The sequence below is a fragment of the Sus scrofa genome, chromosome X (assembly GCF_000003025.6).
Source record: "Sus scrofa isolate TJ Tabasco breed Duroc chromosome X, Sscrofa11.1, whole genome shotgun sequence".
NCBI lineage: Eukaryota > Metazoa > Chordata > Mammalia > Artiodactyla > Suidae > Sus > Sus scrofa.
The window spans coordinates 18221932-18247238 of record NC_010461.5 but is presented as its reverse complement, the minus strand read 5'-3'; the positions used below and the strand labels follow the sequence as shown (position 1 = coordinate 18247238).

The 25307-nt window shown below is 41.8% G+C and overlaps 1 protein-coding gene across 9 annotated transcripts in view; it reads right to left on the bottom strand.

The window, feature by feature from the left end:
* PHEX (phosphate regulating endopeptidase homolog, X-linked) overlaps positions 1-25307 on the bottom strand; it is a 221590-nt gene that overhangs the window by 173747 nt on the left and 22536 nt on the right. For 8 of the 9 annotated variants that reach the window (XM_021079391.1, XM_021079390.1, XM_013986002.2 and 5 more), the window contains 2 exons: positions 1739-1825; positions 184-410 (listed from right to left, as the gene is read on the bottom strand). In XM_021079391.1, the coding sequence (XP_020935050.1) occupies positions 184-410; positions 1739-1825 (314 nt within the window). Of the gene's footprint in view, positions 1-183; positions 411-1738; positions 1826-17973; positions 19022-25307 lie in introns of those variants that run through there. The other variant, XM_013986004.2, reaches the window with a different exon arrangement.

The window sequence follows — 25307 nt, the reverse complement described above, 5'->3', positions numbered from 1 at the left end:
TGCATTCTGCAACTCTGGGGGAGGGGGAGAGGGAGGGGCGGGGAACAGTCTAGATCCCAAGGTTTAACAGAATTTTGAGCCTTATCACTTCACTAAGGGGGTCGGAGTCTCTTTCCCCAGGGAAGACAACCCAAGAGGCTAATCCTGGACTGAACCAGTCTGGAGAACGAGTCCGCACTATACCTTCAAGATGTGTTCGTTGGACACCTTGTCATCAGAGGACACGTACAAACGGATGAACACAGAATTACTGTATTGGCCACGAAATGTTGCAAGCGTCTGCAGAAGGCTGAACTTTCTCTCGGACCAAACCCCTTCAGGACCGATGTTAGACTCGAGCACAGGCCAGCGGAAAGGTGAGTGTCGCAGGATGTGCAGCAACGGCTTGGCATCTGCTTTTTCAATTGCTTCTGCAAGGGAGCAAACATGAAGGGAGTTAGGATGGCAAACGGCATCACCAAACTGATATGTCTTCCCAAGAGAAAGTTCCAGTAAGGCCCCAACCTAACTTCTGAGAAGAGATGCAGTGGATTGAGCATAAGCACAGAGAAAGAACTTCTGATGACGCAGGCTTCAGGGTGACTGTCTGAAGTTGGTGTCCTTGACAGGACTGCCAAGGAGGGAACCTGCCCAATATTTCCCACAATAAAGGCTGGGCTCACTACATGGACCCAAGCCAATGAGCAAGGTTAAGCTGTAAATACTCAGCAAGACTAAGGAACAATCCTAACTAAAGCAAATGGCTCAAAAAAAAATTAACTACTTCCCAATAAAAATGAATTACTACTTCAGGCTCTTTCATCATCTTTTACTGCCCTCTTCTAGTTCACCAAGTAATACCCCCAAACCTAAACCCGTGAACATGCTTCCCAGTGGTACTGCTTTCTTCCTGCTACGGCCTTGACAAAGCAGACCAGGAAAAATGTCAAGTGTAGTTTCTTGTTTTTGTTTTTGCTTTTAGTTTTTATTTTTTTGCTTCTTAGGGCTGCACTCGTGGCTTATGGAAGGTCCCAGGTTAGGGGTCGCATCAGAGCAGCAGCTGCCAGCCTACCTCACAGCCATGGCAATGCAGGATCCGAGCCACATCTGTGACCTGCACCACAGCTCACAGCAACACCGGATTCTTAACCCACTGAGGGAGGCCAGGGATTGAACCCACATTCTCATGGACACTGGTCAGGTCTGTAACCCACTGAGCCATAACGGAAATTCCTCAAGGGTCTTTTTTGATTCCAGGTAGACCCAAGATGCTGAGACCCAACAAAGATGTCTGTTAGGCTGATGGAGAAGCAGAAGGAACATGGCTTGCCTGGGAATCTGGATTTCTCTAAGCCCCAGGAGGGTCTCTTGGACACAGCAACACTCCCAAAGGCCCTTCCTCCAAGGCTCCTTCTCGAACCAGACCTAGCCTCCAGGTGCTGGTTTGTGCACTGCACACAGGAGGGTTTACCTCTATGATTCCACCCAAGTTTCTCACGGAGTAACTGATAACCCAAAGAATCAGAGACATCCATAGAAATAAAATGTTCTTATTTTCTCCATCAAGCCAGCAACAGAACATTAAGACAGGAGTAGTCAAAATCCACTGGGATTCTTGGAGAATCACTCCTTTCTTTAAACAACACCTTTAAACATTAACAGGATTCTTAGCAGTTCTCTTTCCTCAAACGGTATCTTTAGACACTAATAAAAACTGAAAAATAAGGGCAGTATATATTTCATTTTCTTTATTACTCACTCTCATTCATGCAAGATGAATAAAGGATTTTGGCTTTCTGAATGGCTTCAGTGTCCCGCCTTCTACTGATTGATTTCTCCAAAAGTGCTAGGAAAGTTAAAAAAGCATTCATTAGTATCACCCAGGCTGAGGTGGAAGCCATTCGATGATCACAGTCCCAGCCTCCAGGAAATTAAACATAAAGACAGACAACCCTGGAAAAGATTCATCTACACAAGACATGTGGTCAGCAGAATCGATTCAAAGTTGCCTGAGGTTCAAATAAAAAATATTTAACATTCTCTTCTCCAAGGTCCGCCTAATTCAAAGAAGCCAAAAGTTCAATTTCCAACTCAGACTGGACCTTCTGCAGGGGCTAATGCTTTCTGCCACCTATACAAAAAGAAACAGAATTCATTTATTCAAGAACCTAAATAACCAAATTCTAGTCCTTGTTTCTGCACCGAGTAATATTCTCAAGAGAGGCAATTTCATCAGGATCGGGTTTCTGACGATTTCTTCACAGCCTAGCCTCTTAGGGAGGTCACCTGGAAGAAATTCCCCATTAGAAGTTTTACTCAATGTTGCATAAACATGCTTCAGACACAGAAGACGCAGTTTAGACAGGAAACGGTGAAACAAGAGTGGAAAGCCTCCCCAAATTGCCTGAAAACTTGCCCATGTACACATTCAAAGTTCTGGCCATTTAAAAGGAAACCATCCGATGACCACAGTCATATATATACAATGGCTGCCAGCATGGACATAAGCCCACCTGGAGAAATGATTTTACTATTTATAAAATCACTTACGCTATTGTTGGAAGGCAGAAAAAGACAGCTGTCACTATTTAATTAAATAAGGAAAAAGGAAAGCCAAGACTCAATAAAAACTACCCTCCCCCCCAAAATAACACCTTGGATGTACTTGACAGTATCAATTTACCGACATGAGGTCCATGCGACACCATGGCACTGCCTACATCAGGCTGTGTCAAACTGCAGTTGTCAAGGCATTTGGTATTTATTTCTGAAACAACCTAGCAGCCTCCAAATGACAGTACAACAGATGTTCCTACAGTACTCTGAATAGCTTCAAGACACAATGTACAGTGTTAATCCAATTAATAAATAATTACATAATCCCTAAAGGGGAGTCTACTTCTAAACTAGAAGCTCTACATTTCAAAAAAGAATGCAACCCAGAGCTTCCATCCAGTTTTTTCTAAGCACCTGTACATCAAACAAGTCCATACAACTAGAAAGATTCAAATAAAGTTGAGTTGGATGTGGCCATTTCCAGTTATTTCAATTTGCTTCTTTCTTGTGTATTATCACAGCAATAAAAGTGGGATAACTTGCCCCAAGGACAAAGGAAAGAGATTTCTTTTTTTAATAAACAGAAATCTCTAAAACCATACCCACATATATTTCTGTTCCAATCATATCATGTGTCTTTCCCCCATATTACTTCCTCAGTCACTGACTTGCAGGGGAAACATATTTGAAAGTAAATAATCCAAATTTCATCCAGGGATGTAATGTTATTCTGATACTATAAACACTCCACAGGCTGCAAACATGATTACCCTGAGGATCAAAAACAAGCCATGCAGCAAAAGAACTCAAAATATTAAATATGTACCTGAGTGTGCACCCAAGGCACTCTGTGTATCAGGAGAAGGGGAGAAGAGGACACGTATATGCTAAGTAAAGCAATTCCCAAACTCTAACCATGCACAAGTATCATCATTTTTGTGTGTCAAAATTCTAGTTTCCGGGAGTTCCCGCTGTGGTGCAGTGGGTTAAGAATCCGACTGCAGTGACTTGGGTCCCTGTAGAGGGGTGGGTTCCATCCCTGACCCCACACAAGTGGGTTAAAGGACCTGGCATTACCGCAGCTGTGATGTAGGTCACAGCTGCAGCTCAGATTCAGTCCCTGGCCCCAGGACTTCCATATGCCATGGGTGTGGCCATAGAAAAAACTTTTGGTTTCTGTACCAGAATTGACTTTTAAAACAAATTCAAATAAAAATAAAAATAATAAATAATAATAAATCAATCAAATAAAAAAGAAAAATAAGAAAAATAAGTAAATAAAATAAAATAAAAACAAACTCAGCTCTCACAGGTGCCTTGTCATATCCTTTTCCTTCTCCTCTCTTCCTTGTGCCCAAGCAGGCAGGAGAATGTTGATATGCAAACAGTGTTGTGACAATCTGTTGGTAGCATCCGTTTTATGCATATGTATATTTCAATTAGTCTTAAGAAGAATAAAATCTAGCCTGGAGAGTCATTAATGAGCAGAAAACAAAGCCTCTCAAAGGCAACTACTCAGGTTATTAGAATGTCCCTAAAGCACTGGGAAGGGCTCAAGGGTCACCCATGTAAGGGCATTCCCATAATAATCTGTGGTGTTTCTTCAAGATTTCAGTCTCCCCTCACCTCCATCCAAGTATCCCTAACCGTGTTACAAAGGAAAACTCCACCTCATTATAACCTACAGTGCAACAAACCTCAGACTTTAAAATCAGCTTCGGAGTTCCTATTGTAGCTCAGCAGAAATGAATCTGGCTAGCATCCATGAGAACACAGGTTCGATCCCTGGCCTTGCTCAGCAGATTAAGGGTCCAGCATTGCTGTGAGCTGTGGTGTAGGTCACAGATGTGGCTGGGATCCCGAGTTACTGTGACTGTGGTGTAGGCCAGTGGCTACAGCTCTGATTTAACCCCTAGACTGGGAACCTCCATGTGCTGCGAGTGCAGCCTTAAAAAGCCAAAAATAAAAAAGTTTCAAAGTGCCTCTGGTCATCAAAATTTGATATACATGTGTATGTATGTCTATATATATGTGTGTGTACATACGTGTGTGTGTGTGTGTGTGTGTGTGTGTATGCAGCGTACTTAACTTTTTCTTACTATGTTCAAATAAAATTGGTTCTGCCCCCCCCCCAAAAAAAGACAAAATAATAGACATAAGCCAACAGGGTAAGCTTCCAATCACAAAGTCATGGGTTCCAGTTGCGGCTTGCTATTACTCTCTAGCTCAAGAGATTGAGCAAATTACTCAATCTCTTGAGTTAATCTCTGAGCTTCTTCATCTGTAAATCTGGATACATAAGAGTGCCTACCTCCCGAGGCTGTGGTGAGGGTCAAATATTTTAATGCACAGAAAGTCCCCATCTCAACGCCGCAACACAAGGTAAGTGATCAATCAATGGCAGCTTTAACAGGCTTTCAGGCTGAGTCAGCCATACACAAAATTGTCAAGTAATCAAGCTTGTTTCTAGAACTTCCTCCATAAAGGTTTTTCCTCCCCCCTTCTCAGGATACTGGTAGCCAAACGCCTTCTGCTAACCTAAGACACTGGCCCTCCATGTGGAGGACTCTTTCACAAACTGGACCTGCCTTAAAGCTAAGCAAAACCTCCTGCTCTCAACATTTCCTCTGGTTCATAGCAGAGGAGATGTTCTAACAAGAGAGAACCTCTGAAAATATTTTGCTCCCGTTCCTCATCCTGGACAACAAGGCCTTTTCTTTCTGTAAACTCTTTCAACGAGAGTGATAACATACATACAGAAACATGCACTGATCAGAATTTGAAGGATTTTCACAAAGGAAACACACTCACATAACCAGCATCATGACCAGATTCCTAGGAGCCCCTGATGCTCCCTTCCAGTCACTATCTCCGATCAAGACAACCAACATCCTCTTTTATTTATTTGTTTATTTATTTATTTCTTTTTAGGGCCACACTAGTGGCATGTGGAGGTTCCCAGGCTAGGGCCAAATCAGAGCTATAGCTGCTGGCCTACGCCACAGCCACAGCCACTCGGGATCTGAGCTACGTCTGCAACCTACACCACAGCTCACTGCAATGCTGGATCCTTAACCTACTGATCAAGGCCAGGGATCAAACCTGCAAGCTCATGGTTCCTAGTCGGATTCATTTCCATGGTGCCATAACGGGAACTCCCCAACATCCTCTTGTCAAGTGCTTACTCAGCTCTCTCTCTCCTATGTCTACTGGTAATCTACCTTTTCTTACTGATTTTGTAGAAATTCTTTATATATTCTACACATAAGTCCTCTGTTGAATATCTGTATTGCAAAATCTTCTCCCATTCCATACAGCTCATTTTCTTAATGGATCATGTGATGAACCAAACTTAATTTAATGCGGTCCAATGTGACCATTTTCCCATCTATGGTAAGCATCTTTTGTGTCCCACTTAAGAAATCTTTGCCTACATGGAGGTCATGAAGATACTGTCTAATGTTTTCCTCTAGAACCTTTACTGTTTCACATCGAGATCTATAGTCCATGTAGAAATTGGTGTTGCCCACAGTGAGGACAGGCCTGGCCTCACAGGGGACAAAACATGTGAGCATTTTAATGAAGAAGGTATTTTTGGCCATTGGTCCTCAAATATTATCACCAAAAAAATACTTTCAGTGCATAAAATTGGCATTAACAGTGGTTATGCTCCATGAGACCAAGTGGTCTCTGGGGCAGCGGCTGGGTCACATCCATCTCTGAACACCCAGGGCTTAGCACTTGATATGGTCAGTGTTCAGCGTCTGCCAAGCTGAATTCCTGGCGAGGAAAGTCTAAGAGATTTTCACCCAAATGAAAAGGAAATGCGAGATGCTGGACTAACTTCTATTATTTCGTTTTTGAATCAGCCATGCCCTGATTATACTAATATCCATAACCTCCTTTTCTCACATTCCAGTCCATATATCATTCAATGAGAGCCAAGATTTCCCCCGTTCTTGGGAATACCCGTTTTTTAAGCTCCCTAAGTCTTGTTTCGCCAATGGTGTCAGGTTAGTCATTCACTTCCACTTCCCAGCTCTTCTTTGGAGGCGGTGGGGTAGTTGGGAGGAGGATACTTAGTTGGCATTGGATCTGCTCTAAGCTCAGACCAGGAGGAACTATCAGTTTTACTCACTCAATCCACCTCTCCTGCTCAGACAGGGCCTTTACTGAGAACGCTGGAAGAGGAAGAGGGAATTCCAAAGAAGATACTCCTGAGGAATTGAGGGTCCCCTGGTAAATCAAGACATTTGCAAGCAGCTCAGGCCAGTCATGTGGAGTTTTTGCAATATTTAGGACTTTCCCAACTAAAACTGTTCTCAAAACCTCCACATGCACAAAGTTTTAGGCCTGTGAGTGAACACCTACCAAGAACCTCAGTGTTGAGCTGATGCATTTGAACAAGACGACTCCCGGAGCATAAGGATTCTTTCAAAACATGCTCCTTTGTGTTCTTACTCTGGACCCTGTAATCCTCCGGCTCCTTGCTAAGAGACAATGAATGCTGGAGCTGTTTACCCAATTTGCTTAATGGAAAGAGCAAATGCATCCTAAAACCTTGAGTCAAATGTCATCAAGGAGAATTCCCAATTTCATGTAGATTATGCCCACCTTTGCCTTAGAAATCAGGGGGAGTGTCCTCTTAACTCTAGTGAGAGAAAGAACATGAAAAATCAAAACTCTGGAAAATCAAATCTGCATTTTAAGGGAAGGTGTGCCATTCCACACCTACACAAGAAATAGAACGTTCTCTAGACACCTATATTTTTTTAAACCTATCATATCATGGGCTGGTTTCTCCTTTGGTGGTACTTAAAAACCACCTTCGGATGGTCCGTGGTTGAATGGTGCCTCTAATCTTACTATTTTTAGCCTTTGTTGATTTTCCAGGCTACAGACTTCAATTTGGTTTTCAGGCTCCTCAGTTTATTTACCGTACTAAGAAATTTCATTTTTCTAACCCACACTACATGGGTATTAAATTCTTATGCAGTCAGACCTGGAGACTCTAAATCAGCTTGCAGGGCTCGTTGTTATTCTTATTAAAAAATAAAATTCCAGTTAACTAAGTCATGGTCTGTGGATCCCATAACCCTCATGTTTTCACATGAATTGTGTGGGATTCGCCTCTGCAGTTCCTCAGCCCCAAAGCCGGTCAAGCATGGGATTAACTGAGTCTGTTTGACATACTGAAAAGACAATAAGAGCTGATATTTCTCATTCTTCTGGAAAACTCTCACCTAAATATAGGGCGAGAAGCTGTCAGAATGCTTTTCTCTGTCCATTTTTTATGCTCATCTCCCAAACGATAATTATTGGTTGGCATTAGCTTAAGAAAATGAGGCAGAGATTATTTTAGGGGCATTAAAAATCTCTAGCTCATCCATCTAAATCATAGGTTACCAAATAACATAAAAATATCCCCATTTTAACATAAAAGACCTCGTTGTCCATAATGAAATCAATTTTATACAACCGCCAGATACTACAAAAGTCTAATAGAAGGCAACTCTTTTATTATCTTCACTTATAAGTGAATTACTAAGGATTACACATATCAGGGTCACACTTCAAAATAAATTTTAACATTACTCTTTGATAGTACAGCATTATGATGAATCTGCCAACATGATATTTTAACTTATAAAAATAGCTTTAGAAAAATTTCTCTTATTTAGAAAATTTCTATCTTAGCAGATAATTCAATGTAAGGCCTATGCTGAACTTAAAGTCATTAGAATTCATCTTCAGGGGTTTTTTTCCTATAGTAAAAACCTTCATTACATTTTCCTGACTATTTCCACCATCTTAACATTATAAGGTAAAGGCCATGCATGGTTACCTACCCCTTGCAGTCGTCCTTCCTGAACAGTCCTGAAACATCCAAGGACCTTGGTGACAGGGTTCATTTATTAAGCACCTGGTCAGTGCCACGTGTATTGGACAGGACTTCAATTCCCCACCAACCCTAAACAGTATGTGTCATTAACCTTAGTCTACAGGCAAGAAAACTGTAATAACTCAGCTAGTCAATTTTAGAGCTCAGATTTGGACCCAGGTCTCTGATTCCTGCTCATATGACTATCAGGTACCCAGTAAAATTGTACAAGTTGCTTTCCTGTGAGAGAACAAGGCCCCCAGGTATCTAAATCAGAAGCAATCCCCACGGACTTTCTGGACAGAGTTCTCGATCATAACTGGATTACATCAAGACTTGTTCTCACTGTGGTAGAATGACTCTGTGCTGAGCCATCTACCCCTTAATCCCTGTCACCCCATTTGTGATCAGGGATACACACTCCTGAGGCACCTACCCAGAGGTAGAAAGCTTGGGGAGATTAGATCAAAACAAAACTAGCTGGTCCCTAAAGCTCGACTTCACCTTATATCCTAGTCTAACCCAGTTTTCCAGACTTGACTGGGGCATCATTATTATCAGAGGGGCTTGGTTTTGTTTTTCTTTTAATTTTTTAATAGAAGTATAGTTGATTTACAATGTTGTGCTAGTTTTGGGTGTACATTGAAGTGATTCAGTTATACACATAAACTTTTTTAAATTATTTTCCATTATGGTTTACAGGATGTTGAATAAAGTTCCCTGTGCTGCAGAGTAGGGCATTGTTGTTTCTCTCTTTCATATAGAGTAGTGTGGATCTGCTAATTCCAAACTCCTAATTTATCCCTCCCTACCCCCTATCTCCTTTGGTAACCTTAAGTCTGCTTTCTATGCCTGTGAGTCTGTTTCTGTTTCAGGAATAAGATTCATTTGTGTCGTATACTAGATTCCACATACAAGTGATATCACATGGTGTTTGACTGTCTCACTTCGCTTAGTATGATAATCACTAGGGCCATCTATGCTGCTGCAAATGGCATAATTTCATTCTTTTTATGGCTAATATTCCATTGTATATATGTACCCCACCTTCTTTATCATTCATCTGTCAATGGACATTTAGGTTGTTTCCATTTCTTGGTTATTGTAAACAGTGCTGCTATGAACACTGGGGTGCATGTATCCTTTTGAATTATAGTTTTCTCTGGATATATGCCCAGGAATAGGATTGCTGGATCATAAGGCAACTTTATTTTAGTTCAGTTTTTTTTATTATTTCATTCTAGTTGATTTACAATGTTGTCTCAATTTCAGGTGTTCAACAAAGTGATTCAGTTATACATATTATTTTTAATTTTTTAAGGAACGTCCATACTGTTCTCCATAGTGGCTGCACCAATTTATATTCCAACCAATACTGTAGGAAGGTTCCCTTTCCTCTACACCCTCTCCAGCATTTGCTATTTGTAGACTTTTTGACGATGGCCATTCTGACTCGTGAGGTGGTACCTCACTGCAGTTTTGATTTACATTGAGCATCTTTTCATGTGCCTATAGGCCATCTGTATGTATTCTTTTAAGAAATGTCTATTTATATCTTCTGCCTATTTTTTGATTGGGTTGCTTGGTTTTTTTTTGTTTGTTTGTTTTTGAGTTGTATGAATTGTTTGTATATTTTAGAAATTAAGCCTTTGTCAGTCACATCAGTTGTGAATATTTTCTCATAGCCCATAGGTTGTCTTTTTGTTTTGTTTGTGGTTTCTTTTGCTGTGCAAAAGCTTCTAAGTTTGATTAGGTCCCATAGGTCCCATCTGTTTATTTTTTTTCTTATATTTTCTGCTGCCTTTGGAGACTGAACTAAGAAAATACTGGTACAATTTATGTCAAAGAGTATTTGGCCTATGTTCTCTTCTGGAGTTTTATGGTATCATGTCTTATATTTAAGTCTCTAAGCCATTTTGAGTTTATTTTTGCATGTGGAGTAAGGATGTATTCTAACATCATTGATATATGTGCAGCTGTCCAACTTTCCCAATACTACTTGCTGAAGAGACTGTCTTTTCTCCATTGTACATGCTTGCCTCTTTTCTCAAAGATTAATTGACCACAGGTGTGTGGGTTTATTTCTGGGCTCTCTATTCTGTTCCCTTGATCCATGTCTGTTTGAGCCAACACCATGCTGCTTTGATTACTGTAGCTTTGTAGCATTGTCTGAAGTCTGGGAGAAAAAAGCTGGTTATGACTCCAGTTGTGTTCTTTTTCCTCAGAATTGCTCTGGCTATTCTGGGTCTTTTATGGTTCCATATTGATTTTAGGATTATTTGTTCTAGTTCTGTGAAAAATGTCATAGGCAGAAGTCACATAGAGGTCACATTAAATCTATAAATTGCTTTGAATAGTATGGCCATTTTAACAATGTTAATTCTTCTAATCAAAGAGCATGGGATATCTTTTTATTTCTTTGCATTGGAATTTTAATATCCTTTATTAATGTTTTATAGATCTCAGCATATGTCTTTCACCTCCTTGGCCAAGTTTATTCCTAAGTTTTTTGACATGATGTTCAAATTTTAGAGGGGATTTTTTTTAACTTTCCCTTTCTGATATCTCATTGTAAAGAAATGCAACCAATTTCTGTATGTTAATCTTGTATCCTGCCGCTTTGCTGAATTCATTTATCAATTGTAGTAGTTTTTACGTTGGGTCCTTAGGGTTTTCTATGTATAGTATGTCATCCACATAGTGACAATTTCACCTCTTCCCTTCCAATCTGGCTATCTTTTGTTTCTCTTTCTTATTTGATTTCTTTGGCTAGGATTTCCAATGATGTGTCGAACAGAAATAGTGAGAGTGGGCATCCTTGTCTTGTGGCAGATTTTAGTGGGAAGGCTCTCAGCTTTTCACCACGGAGTGTTATGTTGGCTATGGGTTTGTCAGAGGGGGCTTGTTAGTACACAGACACTTCTGCCAGTGTCTGCTTCCATAGGTCTGGGGTGGGGCCCATGAATTTCAAACAAATTCCCAGGTAATGCTGATGCTGCAAGTGGAGGAACATACTTTGAGAACTACTACTTTCAACCAAGAGCACTCACCAGCCCTCCTTATTTCCCTCCAACTTTACTGAAGTACACTTGACAGTTATCAGCAGTCCTTATTGATGCCTGTGGCCCAGGATATCCCCATCCCAGATCCCCTCCTCCCACAGTCCCCACATGACCCAAAGTCAAATCAGGAGCTGTATCATTTCTTTGCTGATTTCCTCGCTCTGCAGTTCTATTTTAATTCAACTTCAGCAATCTTCAAGGAGAGGGGTACTTTGTTTTGTCCTGGAAACATTCTCCTTGCATTGGCCCATTTAGATCTAAGTTAGTCCTCACTTAGTCCTACAAAACTCAACTTTAAGAAGTTCCTTTCTTAGGGTGGGGGAAAAAACTGTAATTGCAATGTATACATCTAAGGATAACCTGACCCCCTTGCTGTACAGTGGGAAAATAAAATAAAATAAAAACAAAAAAACAAAAAAAAAACAAAACAAAAAAAAGAAGTTCCTTTCTTAAAGGTGAAAGGCAATATGGGTTTGAGGTGAGAGTCAACTGGTTTAAAAGAAAAAAAAAATCAGCACTACCCCAGAAAGACTTCCACATTGAAAAAAAAACAACACAGGACAGCTATTTCCAACTCCTGCTTACACCACACCCTATGTACAAGGAGGAAGAGTGGGATAAATATTGCATCCCTGAAATTCTAAAAAATCTGAGCTCCAGACTTCACGATTCCTCTTTCATTTACGACAGCAGCATCAAAACACTGTAAACACAGGTTTAAAAAGCCACTTCCCAACTAACCCCTGTTTTCACTCCCACCTTCCACAGAAGGTGAAAGCAGCAGAGGTTCTATTTTTGGCTCTTCCAACCACAGTGTGTGGTCAAGGGAGACTGTCCCTCTAAAACTAGGACTCTGGCATTGAGGGGTTCAAAGCTGGGCTCTTTCCTTCTCTGCCCAGAATCCTCTCTTGCAAAAGAAGGAAAGCAATAGCACCCGTGGCACAAGCAGAGGACCCAAAAGGCACAAGAGTTTAACTTCAGCACCCACTGGCTGTGGCTGCCCTAGCTTATTCTGCTGGGTGCCTGTGGGTGTTTCCAAAAACACAAGGGCTACTGAGAACAGACAATGACCCTTCTTTAGGCTGACCTGAGGAGAAAAGAGAGAAAAGACTACCTCATAATGACTGAGGTTTTCTGAAGCAAGGAAGACATTCAACCTTGCTCTGGATCCCAAACTAGAAAACAGAACAGATGCTGGGGCCTTCGGAACTGACCTCCATACGTCAACTCCCTCCTCCAAGCCTTGCAGCCATTGTGCTCTTTGCCAAAGCATCACTCATCGCACCCTCCACACGACATTTACAAATGGCTTCCCATCGCCCAAGGACAGAAGCTAAAATCTTTGAACAGCCCACAAGCCCTACCTGCTCGGGCCTGTCCTCTCTCCTCAGTTTTGTCTAGTGTCCCCTTGCCCCTCCAACCCTGAGCTCCAATCACACCGGGCTTCTTGGGTTTCCTCAAAGGCACCAGCTGGACAGAGGCTTTGCTCAGGCAGCTCTTTCCGCCTGGGTTAAAATAGGAGACATTTGAAATGTTAGACCCATAATCTGTGGGGGACAAATTATATGGCTGGATTGGTTTAGGCAAGTCACATAATTTTCTTGACCTTCGCTTCCTCGGATGTAGGGCAAAGACAGAAATAAACGACGATGACCAACATCACAGAATTAGAATGAGGAACCACAGAGAAAACAAATGATTCACCAAAGGGATAAAATTAGCAACACGAAAAGCTGGGGCCTGAGGGAAGCGAATTTATGAATTCAGAATAGACAGCAGGTAGGAGAAGTAGCTTGGTCTGGAACTCAATCTAAAACCCAACTCTAGAAAGTCTGCTTAGTGGCACAGGCAAAAATAGGAGTAGCACCTATCCGTGAGGGTGTGTGTTTCTCTCTCATCAATGTAAGTTCCCACACCTCTCTTAACTGTTGTTGAAAATAAAATGCCCCCCTCATGTGAAAAATTAAAAGGTTCCATGCATGTTTTAAAAAGGATCTCTCACTGTGCCAATATCAACACCAGTGAGGCTTTCCAAACAAACATATCTAGTTTGTGACAAGCTATTATCCAGCCAGCCTATAATTAATTTTCCTGTTATGGGTAGTGCCTTTTTACATGAAATATTCTCTTGACACTTGAAAGCGCATAGTCCGTCATTATTAATTCATTAAGTATTCACAGAGATGCTATTAATCACGATGAACTAATATGGTATTAATGGGTAGGTTATTAATCTGCCAATACATGGAGATTTCCTGATAAATTCAAGTTGCCCAAGTTTTTTGGAGGAGGAAGGCAAGGGAAAACATAATGAACAAATCTTGCAGAAAACAAAGGGAAGGAATGCCACTCCCTGTACCATCAGGAAGGACACATAAAATTCTTGTTTTCTTTTCACCCTAAGAAATCTTTCTTCTTACCCAACACAATGGCATTTGCAATATGTAGGTTTTCATCAAAACAATAATATGAACCGTGGCAAACCACCCGTGCACCCTGGAGATATACTGAATTTTTTTTAATGACATGTCATGTCCTTAGAGGTGACAAAGTCTGGCTGCTCAATGTATGGTCCCTGGAAGAGCAGTACATGTTTCACCTGAGAACTTGCCAGAAATGCAGACTCTCAGGTCCCTTCTCAGAAGGACAAACTCTGCACTTTAATAAGAGTCTCAGGTGATGTATGTACACATCCAAGGTTGAGAAGAACAGTATCAAAGTACAGCTGTGTAGCTGCCACCTGGAGCAGCAGGAAGAGGCGGGGGGTGGGCATTGCTTATACACCTTGTCCTGTACATGAAGCCTAGGTGTGAGGAGGGAACATCACACAGATCACGTAGAAATTGTTCAAAGTACATAAACACTGTGGCTGTGACAAGCAGTTGGGGAACATTGATTACTAGAAATACAATTTACGTACCCTATTTCATGAAATATAAGCAGTGCATTCTTTTTGTTTTTGTTTTTTGTCTTTTTAGGGCTGCACCCGCGGCATACGGAGATTCCCAGGCTAGGGGTCGAATCAGAGCTTGAGCCGTCAGCCCACACCACAGCCGCAGCAACGTCAGATCCGAGCCGGGTCTGTGACCTACAACCACAGCTCACAGCAACACCAGATCCTTAACCCACTGAGCGAGGCCAGGGATCGGACCTGCGTCCTCCTGGATACCGGTCAGATTCGTTTCCACTGAGCCACAATGGCAACTCCTAAGCAGCACATTCTTTACACATCTTAACATTTCTGAAATTGGAATCTATCTTAAAACTGTCAGCCAGGCACAGTCATATCACAGATGCCATTGCCTGCCAATGCATGACCTTGAGCTAGCGGTTCTTATCAACAATTTGAGTTAGCTGGGTGCATGGCTAGGAAACTGTCACATGACATACCTTCAGAGAGACTTCACTACCACTTGGCAATGAAATTAAAACGTGCTGCATATCCAAAAGGATAGCCTTGGAGGAAAATCCCTGAGATGATTGGTAGCACATTTTAGAGAATGATCAATCGCTGCTGTTATCGATGGAAAGAGGACAATATTTTGTGAGAAAACAAAAGTACTGATGATACGAAATCAAAAAGACTGTGAGGACGTTTTAGGAATATCTTAATCCATCTCCTCTGCTTGCATTTTCCTTCTTAATTAATGCAAAAGACTAATATGTGATAAAAACTAATGTCTAAGTCTAAAAGAAATTTCAGTGGACATAAAATAAAAATCCCAAATGATAAGAAACCACTTGAGGAATAGCTTAGTCTTACTTACTGCGCATGAAATAATGCTGCACCTTATACTTGACAGTCTTTTTTGATTCGATGAAACATGGTATTAATTTTGTGGAGGCTATGAAAGACCCAGCAGCGTGTGTTCTCCTGCTTAATCTTAAGTCAAATAAATATAACCAACAAAACTGCATGTCACTATAACATTACCACGACGGAAGATGCAGTTATTTTTCATTCTGGGAAATAATAAATGTGTCCAGAACATTCAAGCTGTGTTTGGATTCAAATAAAAGAAGGCAATAGAAGAAATTATTCCAAATGATGCCAAAAGCATTTTAAGGACAACTGAACCTCCGGGTGAGATGAGACATTTTAATTCCTGAATATTGGGTTTCACATCCAGGTCTCCGGGGCAAAAAAGACAAGTTTGGCTGAGCGGGGAGGCAGGCTGGAGGCCTCTGGCAAGCACAGCTCCGTGGGCGTCCTGCCACACCGTGGGCTGTGCAGCCTTCAGACCTCAGCCGGAGCCACAATTGCCTCCTTTCCTCACCCAGCACTTCCCACGCTGTCCCCACGAGACATGTTCCGTTCTGGCAACGATCTGTAGCTTTCAAACCCCAACTTCCTCTCCTCCACAGCTCAGAGGTTCCAGAATGACACCAACACCTCTGACCTCAATTAAGATAACAGAATCTTTACACCTTCATTTACTTGCACTGGGGTGTCTCTGGACCAGTGTGCAGCTCAAGGAGGGGGAAAAGGAAAAGAGAAACCTCTCTTATGTTATCCCAGGACTTGGTTGAAATATTAGGAAATGTAAATTGAGAGAAATTAAGAAATTAGGAGTTCCCGTCGTGGCTCAGTGGTTAATGAATCTGACTAGGACCCATGAGGTTGCGGGTTCGATCCCTGGCCTTGCTCAGTGGGTTAAGCATCTGGCATTGCCATGAGCTATGGTGTAGGTTGCAGACGTGGCTCTGGTGTAGGCCGGTGGCTACAGCTCCGATTCGACCCCTAGCCTGGGAACATCCATATGCTGCAGGAGCGGCCCAAGAAGTGGCAAAAAAGACAAAAAAAAAAAAAAGAAATGAAGAAATTAGTTAGGGCACTGGCCCACATTCTTTAATGTCAAGGACCAAAGCTGACTGCTAGAGAGGTCATTTTGAATGATTCTCATTTCAGAAAACTCACAGAACCTTCTCCAGGGGATGGTGGCCACAGTTTTCTACTCCTGGGTTTCACATCCAGGTCTCCAACCCTGAGCAGCTTCTTGGCCACACATCAGAACTGCCTGCAGCAGGAGGGGTGGTTAAAAACCCCAAAGCCCAGACCAATTATATTAGGACCACTGAGGATGGGGCCCAGGCACCTTGGTCTTGCAAGCTCCCCAGTGATTTCAGTGTGCAGCCGGGGTTGAGAAACACTGATCTAGAACTGCCCTGTTCCACAGAGAAGCGGGGAGACACCAGGAGCTACTGAGCACCTGAAATATGGCTGGTCCACACGGAGATGTGCTCCAAGCATAAGATACATAGTGGATTTCAAGGACCTGGAGGCAAGGAAGAATGTAAACTGTCTCATAAATAAATTTTTTAGATTGAGCCCATGAGATAACAATACTTTGGATATATTAGGTTAGGTAAAATACAAAATTTCACCTGTTTCCTTTTTACTTTAACGTAGCTAGTAGAAAATGTAAAATCACATGTGAGTTGCATTTGTGACTCACATTACATTTCTTTCGAACATCACTGCTCTGGAAGATGCCTTTATAGGTCACTAGCTGTGTGAATATGAGTGAACTGCTTAACCTCGCCAAGACTCAATGTTCCCAGCTGTAAAATGGGAAAGTACCACCTTCCTGATTTTCAGGGCTTTTACTAGGTGCTAACAGTCAAGCCATCTGAATTCTAATTCTAGCTCCGTCAAGTATGAGCTGTGTGATCTTGCACTGGTTACTGTACTGCTTCTGTTTCCTCATTTGCAAAATGCAGATAAACCTTCCATCTCCTAGGCTTGCTGGGAGTTCAGTTTAGAGAGTTCAATAAATGGTAACACAGGTATTATTAAATAAGATCATTTCTATTAAGTGTTCAGACTGTTAGGCCCTTTACTCTGTGATGTACTCTTATTTTTTTTTTTTTTGAATCTGTTAAAGGCTCACCTCACAGTAATGAGTAAAAATACCCCCATTAGTAGTAAATCAGAGGAGAAATGGGCATTTTTTTCTTTTTCCACACTGTAAAGTTACTCAACCCATTCACACCTTCAAGTTGCAAGTTCTCAGAATTGAAGGTGAGGGCCCAGCTAAAGCCATCTCACCAGGGAGTTTGGAAATGAGAGGAGGAAATTTCCTAGTGCATTTGACCATACATCTGTGTGCAGCCAACTTTTAAATTTTTCTGGTGCCTGAGTCTAACCACTTAGGAGTACAGTCAAGGTAAGTGATTGTGCTGTTTCTCTATGGTTTCAAGGCCCAGGAAATGTGGGTCATCTGCTTCTGCTGGATGACCCTGCAAGTTCCCGCAAAAAAAAAATCCTCTATCCTCCACTCCACTATTATGCCAGCTTCTGGAACACGTGGAGGAGACCTGGAGTTCTCCGCCAATTTGTTACCACCAAAGTTCACAGGGGTATGCCTCCAAACTGTTACCACCAAAGCCAGCTAGGATTTTTCTTCCCTTGCTAGTCATCCTCTTTCAGGAAGTGGCTTTTCAAAAATACACAACCCTTCTGAAAAAGTACAAAGTAAAATACATTATACATACCAACCATGCAAAATCGGGCCTGGGTGTGGGCAGGTTGAGAAGTGTCATAGATGTATATATGTCTTTCTCAGGATAGGAGCATCCTGTGTCATGAGCTGTGCCAAAAACCTTATATTTAGTCAAAAGGTCCTAAATTTAGTCGACAATCTTCTAAAGTAAAATGTTTCTATCTTCTTACAACATTCAAGCTAACTAGCAGGAAACTTTTCATAATGTGTTGCAATATTTATGCAACAAAAATGCCCCCACGTCTGTGTTCCTCTCCTTTTTTTTTTTTTCAGTCCAGAGTCCCAGGCACAGCATTTCCAGGCTGTCGCTCCACTTCTCAGAAACCTCAGCATTCCTTGCCGCAAGTCAAAAATCTCACAAGTGCATTCTGACATCCTTCATCTGCCCATCTCACTCCTGTCATCTCTCAAACAGCCCCGCTCCTTCCTTCCTTCCAACACAGAGCCCAGGAAAACTGATTTGGTCTTCTCCTCAGAACTTCACTCCAGCACCTCCAGACTGACAGCCCCCTTCAACCCCCTGCCCTTCTAAGTTTAAACAAGAATCCCTGTCTTCAAGATCAGACAAGTGAGCTCTGCCATATACCACCTATGTGCTTACGAATGAAGACACAACTCTGTGTATTACTATTTTCAATCATTTGCACTGTTTATAAGTATTTTTAACTACACCATGGCAAAAGCTGTATCCTTTCTAGTTGGGCCTTTCACTCTGCCTTCACAATAGGCATGTGGCAAGAGACAGTAATTTCATCTATAAATATATCTATTCTGTGGCATGGGTAATCCCATAGAACTTGCACTTAAATAGTTCAAGGCTCGGCACTGGCACAAATCTCTAAACACATTTATCTGCTTTCATGTAATATCTTTACAAATACCTATTACTTGTTGGTAATGTGCTCATTACCCAGGGATTCTAGGCAGTGGAGTGTTGAAAGATTTGGGTATGAATGGACCCCAGCTATCTCTACTCAAAACGTCTGAATTAGGATTGAAAGGCTGAAGTGAAATAAAACTATGCCTTCTTGAAAGTTCCCACTGTGGCAAAGTGGGTTAAGGATCCAGCATTGCTGCAGCTATGACATAGGTTGCAGCTGCAGCTCAGATTCGATCCCTGGCCTGGGAACTTCCATATGCTGCAAGTGCGGCCAAAACATAACCAAAAAAAAACTATGCCTTCTTGAGGCCTGCCTGAACAATCTTTACACAGGCAGGGGCTCTTTTTTTTTCCTTTTTTTTTTTTTTTTGTCTTTTTGCCATTTCTTGGGCTGCTCCTGTGGCATATGGAGGTTCCCAGGCTAGGGGTCTGATCAGAGCTGTAGCTGCCAGCCTACGCCAGAGCCACAGCAATGCGCAATCCGAGCCGCATCTGCGACCTACACTACAGCTCTCGGCAATGCCAGATCATTAACCCACTGAGCAAGGGCAGGGACCGAACCCGCAACCTCATGGTTCCTAGTCAGATTCGTTAACCACTGCACCACGACGGGAACTCCAGGCAGGGGTTCTTAATCTTTTTTGTGCCATACCTCCCCTGGGCAGGCTCTTAAAAGCTATGGGCCATTCTCAAATAATGTCTCTAAGAACCTAAGAAATGTAGGTTTACAATGGAAATCAGTTATTTAAAAACACAGTTAACGAAGCAGTTGTGTTACTCTGACAATGTGATATATGCACTACTTCATTAACTCATTAAGTACGATCTATAGCATCGAGTCCAGCCACTGCTATGATTTTGAAGTGGTGATGTATGCAGACATTTCAAGATACCCTCAACATCTATATTAAGATTTTTTAAAATGATGATCCCCACTGGTAACAAGGTCAGAGCTAATAATACCAGAGTCTACAGGCTACCTTCATAATTAAAGAAAATGCTCATGTTCCATCAGAGGTTAGTGAAAATGTTTATTTTTTCTCCTATTCAACTCCCTGCATTCTGTCAACAGTGCTCTTGAGGCGACAGGGGTCCAAGTTAAAGATCCCCTGGGGATGAGGAAAAGAAAAAGGAAATTGTTGTAAACAAACAAGAACAAAACAAAACTGTGGTATCTAAAGAGGATCTGGAGCAGCCTAAAGTGGCACTTTTTCTCATTTTCACCAATTCCCGTTTCCTCTTCTCTCTTTACTTGTAGGAGAGATTAAAACTCACAGACTTGAGGTTCCCTGGTAGCACAGTGGGTTAAGGATCCGGCATTGTCACTGCAGCAGCTCAGGTTGTTGCTGTGGCACGGGTTCGATCTCTGGCCAGTGAATGTCCACACGCCATGGGCACAGCCAAAAAAAGCCTCACACAGGCCAATGAGTGTGTTGTCTGACCTATTAGATTATCAAGACCTTCCAGGGTCTCAGGTCATGACCAAGGTTGGGCAACAAAAGCTGGGAGTTCACACAAGTATCCTAAGCTAGAGTTTTCACCACCGGGCTAGCTTCTTTCATGATCAGCTGCCTCATCTAAAGGCAGGACAAGTCTTTTGGAAAAAACCAGATCATTATATTTTACTTTAAAAATGTTGTTAAAGTTTTCCTATCTATTAAAGTTCTAATTTTATTTGACTAGGAAACTAACATTTCTTAATCATCTACTATGTGCCAAGTGCTTTCAAAATGTTGATTTAAACCTCATGAAATGAACAATAACAGAGGCCACTTTTCAAACCCTGTAAGAAGACTTTTGATGCATCTAATTGAATTCATCCAACAGTACTGCCTGGTAAGAAACTGAGGCTCAGAAGGAAGTGGTTTGCCTGTGGTCATATAGCCTATAAGTGGCAAAATTCCAGTTTCTTTTCAGACCCTAAATTTGAACGCTGTTCTGTGAGTTCTTACTTTCCTTGTTATATCTTCCATAAGATCAGCGCCAGGGAGCCTTGGAGCCCTGGGAAGGGCTCCAGCCTGTCTCACTGTTCACTCCCATGTCCTGCCTTCCTGAGGCTTAGAACACAAATGAAGAACTGGCAATTACCCTTCCTCTCCTGGCAGGGGACAAGCTCTGGTTGCAACTCAGGGCTCTTCTGGGGCAGCATGCAGGGCCGCAGGCACAGGTGGAGGGGAGAAAGAGAAGAGGAAAAAGTCACCCCAGTCAGCAAGCTACCACTACGCTGCACCCAGCCACTCACAGAGGGCATGATCTTTCTCTCTCTTCAAGTATTTACTGAGCAACAAGTATGTGCCACGCACTATGCTGGGTTACAGTGAAGCCCAAAATGGACAAGATTCTGGCTCTCAAGAAATTTACCATCTGGGGGGTGAAGGGGAAACGGCAAGCATAGAGGAGAGAAAAAAGTAAGCAATTATACAAACAAGGTAATTTCAGATGGTTCTAGGTACCACAGAGAACACTAATGAGGTAACAGTATAGAGAGGGACTTGACATGGAAAAACTATGATTAATAAAGGTGTTCTCTGGGAGTTCCCACTGTGGCACAGCAGGTTAAGGACCTGGTGTTGTCTCTGTGGCCGCATGAGTTTGATCCCTGGCTTGGTACAGATTCCATCCCTGGCCCAGGAACTTCCACATGCCATGGGTGCAGCCGCAAAAAGAAAATAAATAAATAAATAAATAAAATGTGTTCTCTGACCCTTCTCTATCAGTGAAATAAATTTGTTTGTTTGTTTGTTTGCTTTTTAGGGCTGCACCCACAGCATATGGAGGTTCCCAGGCCAGGGGTCAAATTGGAGCTACAGCTGCCGGCCTACATCACAGCCACAGCCACTCAGGATCCGAGCCACGTCTGCGACCTACACCACAGCTCACGGCAATGCCCGATCCTTAATCCACTGAGTGAGGCCAGGGATAGAACCCGCATCCTCATGGTTCCTAGTCGGGTTCATTTCCGCTGCGTCACGACGGGAACTCTGAAATAAATTTGAATTTATTCACAGACAGCTCACCTTTCTAACAGACTATTCAGTTCTCTAGAGCAGTACGGTCTGACAGAAATATTATTTGAGCCAAATACATAATTGTTACTTGCCTTCTTTAGTTATATTTGTTTGGGTTTGGGGGATTTGTTTTGGTTTGGTTTGGTTTTTTGCTTTTTATAGCTGCACCTGCGGTATATGTAAGTTTCCAGGCTAGGGGTCAAATCAGAGCTACAGCTGCCAGCCACAGCCACAGCCACAGCCACAGCCACACCAGATCCCAGTCGCATCTGTGACCTACACCACAGCTCATGGCATTGCCAGATTCTGAACCCACTGAGCAAGGCCAGGGATTGAACCTTCATGGATACTAGTTGGGTTCATTACCTTGAGCCACAGGGGGAACAACTCCTTGTGGTTATATCTGAATAGGTAAAACAAAACAAGTGAGATTATGTTTAATATTATGTTTCATTTAACCCAATGTATCTTAAGATATCATTTCAATATATAATTGATGAAATAAATCATCAATTCATTATATTCTATGTTTTCTAAATGAAATTTCTGAAATTTGGTGTCTATTTTATACTAAAAGCACATCTCAATTTCAGCTAGCCATATTTCAAAAGTGCTTGAGAGCTACATGTGGCTATCACATAGAACAGTACAGCTCTAGAGTCCTGATTATAATACCTATGGAAATATTTTATGATGTGCAGATTTTTAACTTCCCTATGGTAGTCTCAGGGACTGCACTGCCTTCTGCATTCTTCCGTGCCTAACACAATGCCTCTTGCTGGATGTAAATGAGGAAGTCTAAATTCTTATTTCTATTGCCAACAATCTTATGAACAAGCAGACTTAGAAAGCATGAGACAGTAGATGTCAGAGTAGAGAAAAAGAAAGAAATGTGATCCTTAATGGCATGGTTCAACTGCTGGATCAACCCTTACCTGAAGACCACATGAGTACTAGATATTTTGGTTACATGAGCCAACAAATTGTCTTTAATGTTTAAGCCAGTTTGAGTTGGTGTTTCTGTTACTTGTGACTAAAAGCAATTAGTGTTAGGAAAAAAGTAAAATCTCAGTAAATAGCTCTGTGATCCCAGATTAATTGATGTAATCAAAATGTTGTGTATTTCCATCTATTTGAAGTGAGCATATCTGCCTCAAATTAAACAACATACATGGGAGAAAAATCTTTGCAATCAATGCAACGGACAAGTGCCTAATCTCCAAAATACACAAACAACACATACAACTCAACAACGGCAAACAAACAAACAAAAAACACCCAACTGAAAAATGGGCAGAATATCTAAATAGACAATAGGGATGGCCAACAGGCACATGAAAAAATGCTCCACATCAGTAATTACTAGAGAAATGCAAATCAAAACTACAATGAGGTACCACCTCCACCAGTCAGAATGGCCATCATTAAGAAGTCAACAAATAACAAATGCTGGAGAGGGTGTGGAGAAAAGGGAACCCTCCTGCACTATTGGTGGGAATGTAAATTGGTACAACCACTATGGAGAACAGAATGGAGGTTTGTTAAAAAACTGAAAATAGAGTTGCCATATGATCCAGCAATCCCAATCCTGGGCATATACCCAGACAAAACTTTCCTTGAAAAATATACGTGCATCCCTATGTTCATCACAGTGATATTCACAATAGCCAAGACATGGAAACAACCTAAATGTCCATCAATAGATGACTGGATTAAGAAGACATGGTACATATATACAACGGAATACTATTCAGCCATAAAAAAGATAAACTGATACCATTTGCAGCAACATGGATGGAACTAGAGATTGTGATACTAAGTGACGTTAGCCAACAAGAAAAAGGCAAATACCACATACTATCACTTATTTGTGGAATCTAATATGACGCAGATGATCCTACCTACGAAACAGAAACAGATCACAGCCAAGGAGAGCAGACTTGTGGTTCCCAGGGTGGGAGGGGGAAGGAGTGGGATGGATGGGCAGTTCGGGGTTTTGGGATGCAAAGTGTTATATTTGGAATGGATGGGCAATGGGGCCCTACTGTACAGCACAGGGAACTGTGTGTGACTGGGTCACTTTGCTGTATAGCAGAAACTGAAGAAATACTGTAAATCAACTATACATCAATAAAAAATAAAATAAACAGCATACAACTCAGACTGAATGTAATGAACAGGTCTAGTTCTTATCAAGTATACCCAACTTATTTGTAATACTAACTGCTACAAAAGAAAAGCTACATTAAAGACATGGGGGAAAGAATAGATCTTAAAAAGTCTGGAAAAGACAGGACTCAAAAAGTAAGACAAGGATATACATGCACTGGGGGTAGAAATGGATACATAAGAAGAAAATCTAAAATCCTGATTCAGATCTCCCAGAACACCAGCTTTTACACATGGTGGCCATTCTCAAGGCCTCTATACTTCCTTAAGCCATTTAGAAAGAAGTCATATCCTAGAGCTCAACGCCTATTTCTCACAGCGCCTTCAGGAATAAATTCATTTCTGTTTTTGAAGTGAACGTCTCCTAACAGGAAATTGTTAAACTTTCAAAAATCTGACAACGTCTTTCCCCTTTCTCACACTCCACGCACACTCCCATCCTGCCCACACTCACACAGGGTCCTGCGATTAGGACAGATGAGGATCCCAACAACACCACACAAACTTTTTCAGGTAACATCATTCCATTTCCCATTCTAAAAGCCTTCAATCCAGGCCCCAGTCTTGATATGGCACCCCTCTGTGCATGTGGGACTGATGATGACATGTGCAGAACTTGACAATTTGTTGCTTCCTGTGTGGCCACATAAATAAGAGCCAGAATGGTCAGAAAAAGAGGAACCTACTCCGAGTGGGCGCGCTCAGTCCCTACAGCAGATTTGCTGGGACTTACAGAGGCTGAGTTCTCCCCAGGAATAAAAAGTGTGCCGTGCTGGCTGGCTGCTCCTTAGCGCTTCCCTGCCATGTCCCCATTTTGTTTTTTGGGGTTTTTTCCTAGTCTGACCTCATTTGTTCCAAAGAACTTGATGATGTCATGGCTCAATCTGGTACATCATTATACTGTGTTCGCCATCTGAGGAAAACGACATAGTTCACTATGTCTTCAAAAATCTAAACTTTCTAACTGGCAAATGACTTGACAGGAGCTGCACTGAGGTTTGCAGCTTTTTATTTTTGGCAAAAGACGGTCTAGCTAGGATCACCGATAGGAAAAACAAGCTTATGGGGGGGTGGTTATTTCATTACGAGAATCATTTGAATCTCAGCCAGCAGGAATTTACAAATAAATAACCAATCTATGAATCATCTTCCTCTGCTCATTAATGCACAGACCCTACTTCATCTTATTGTTCCACTGGTGCTGTCTGCGCTTGAACATAATAATATACTGCATTTCTTTATAAAATATTGGCTAAGATTGCTATTCCA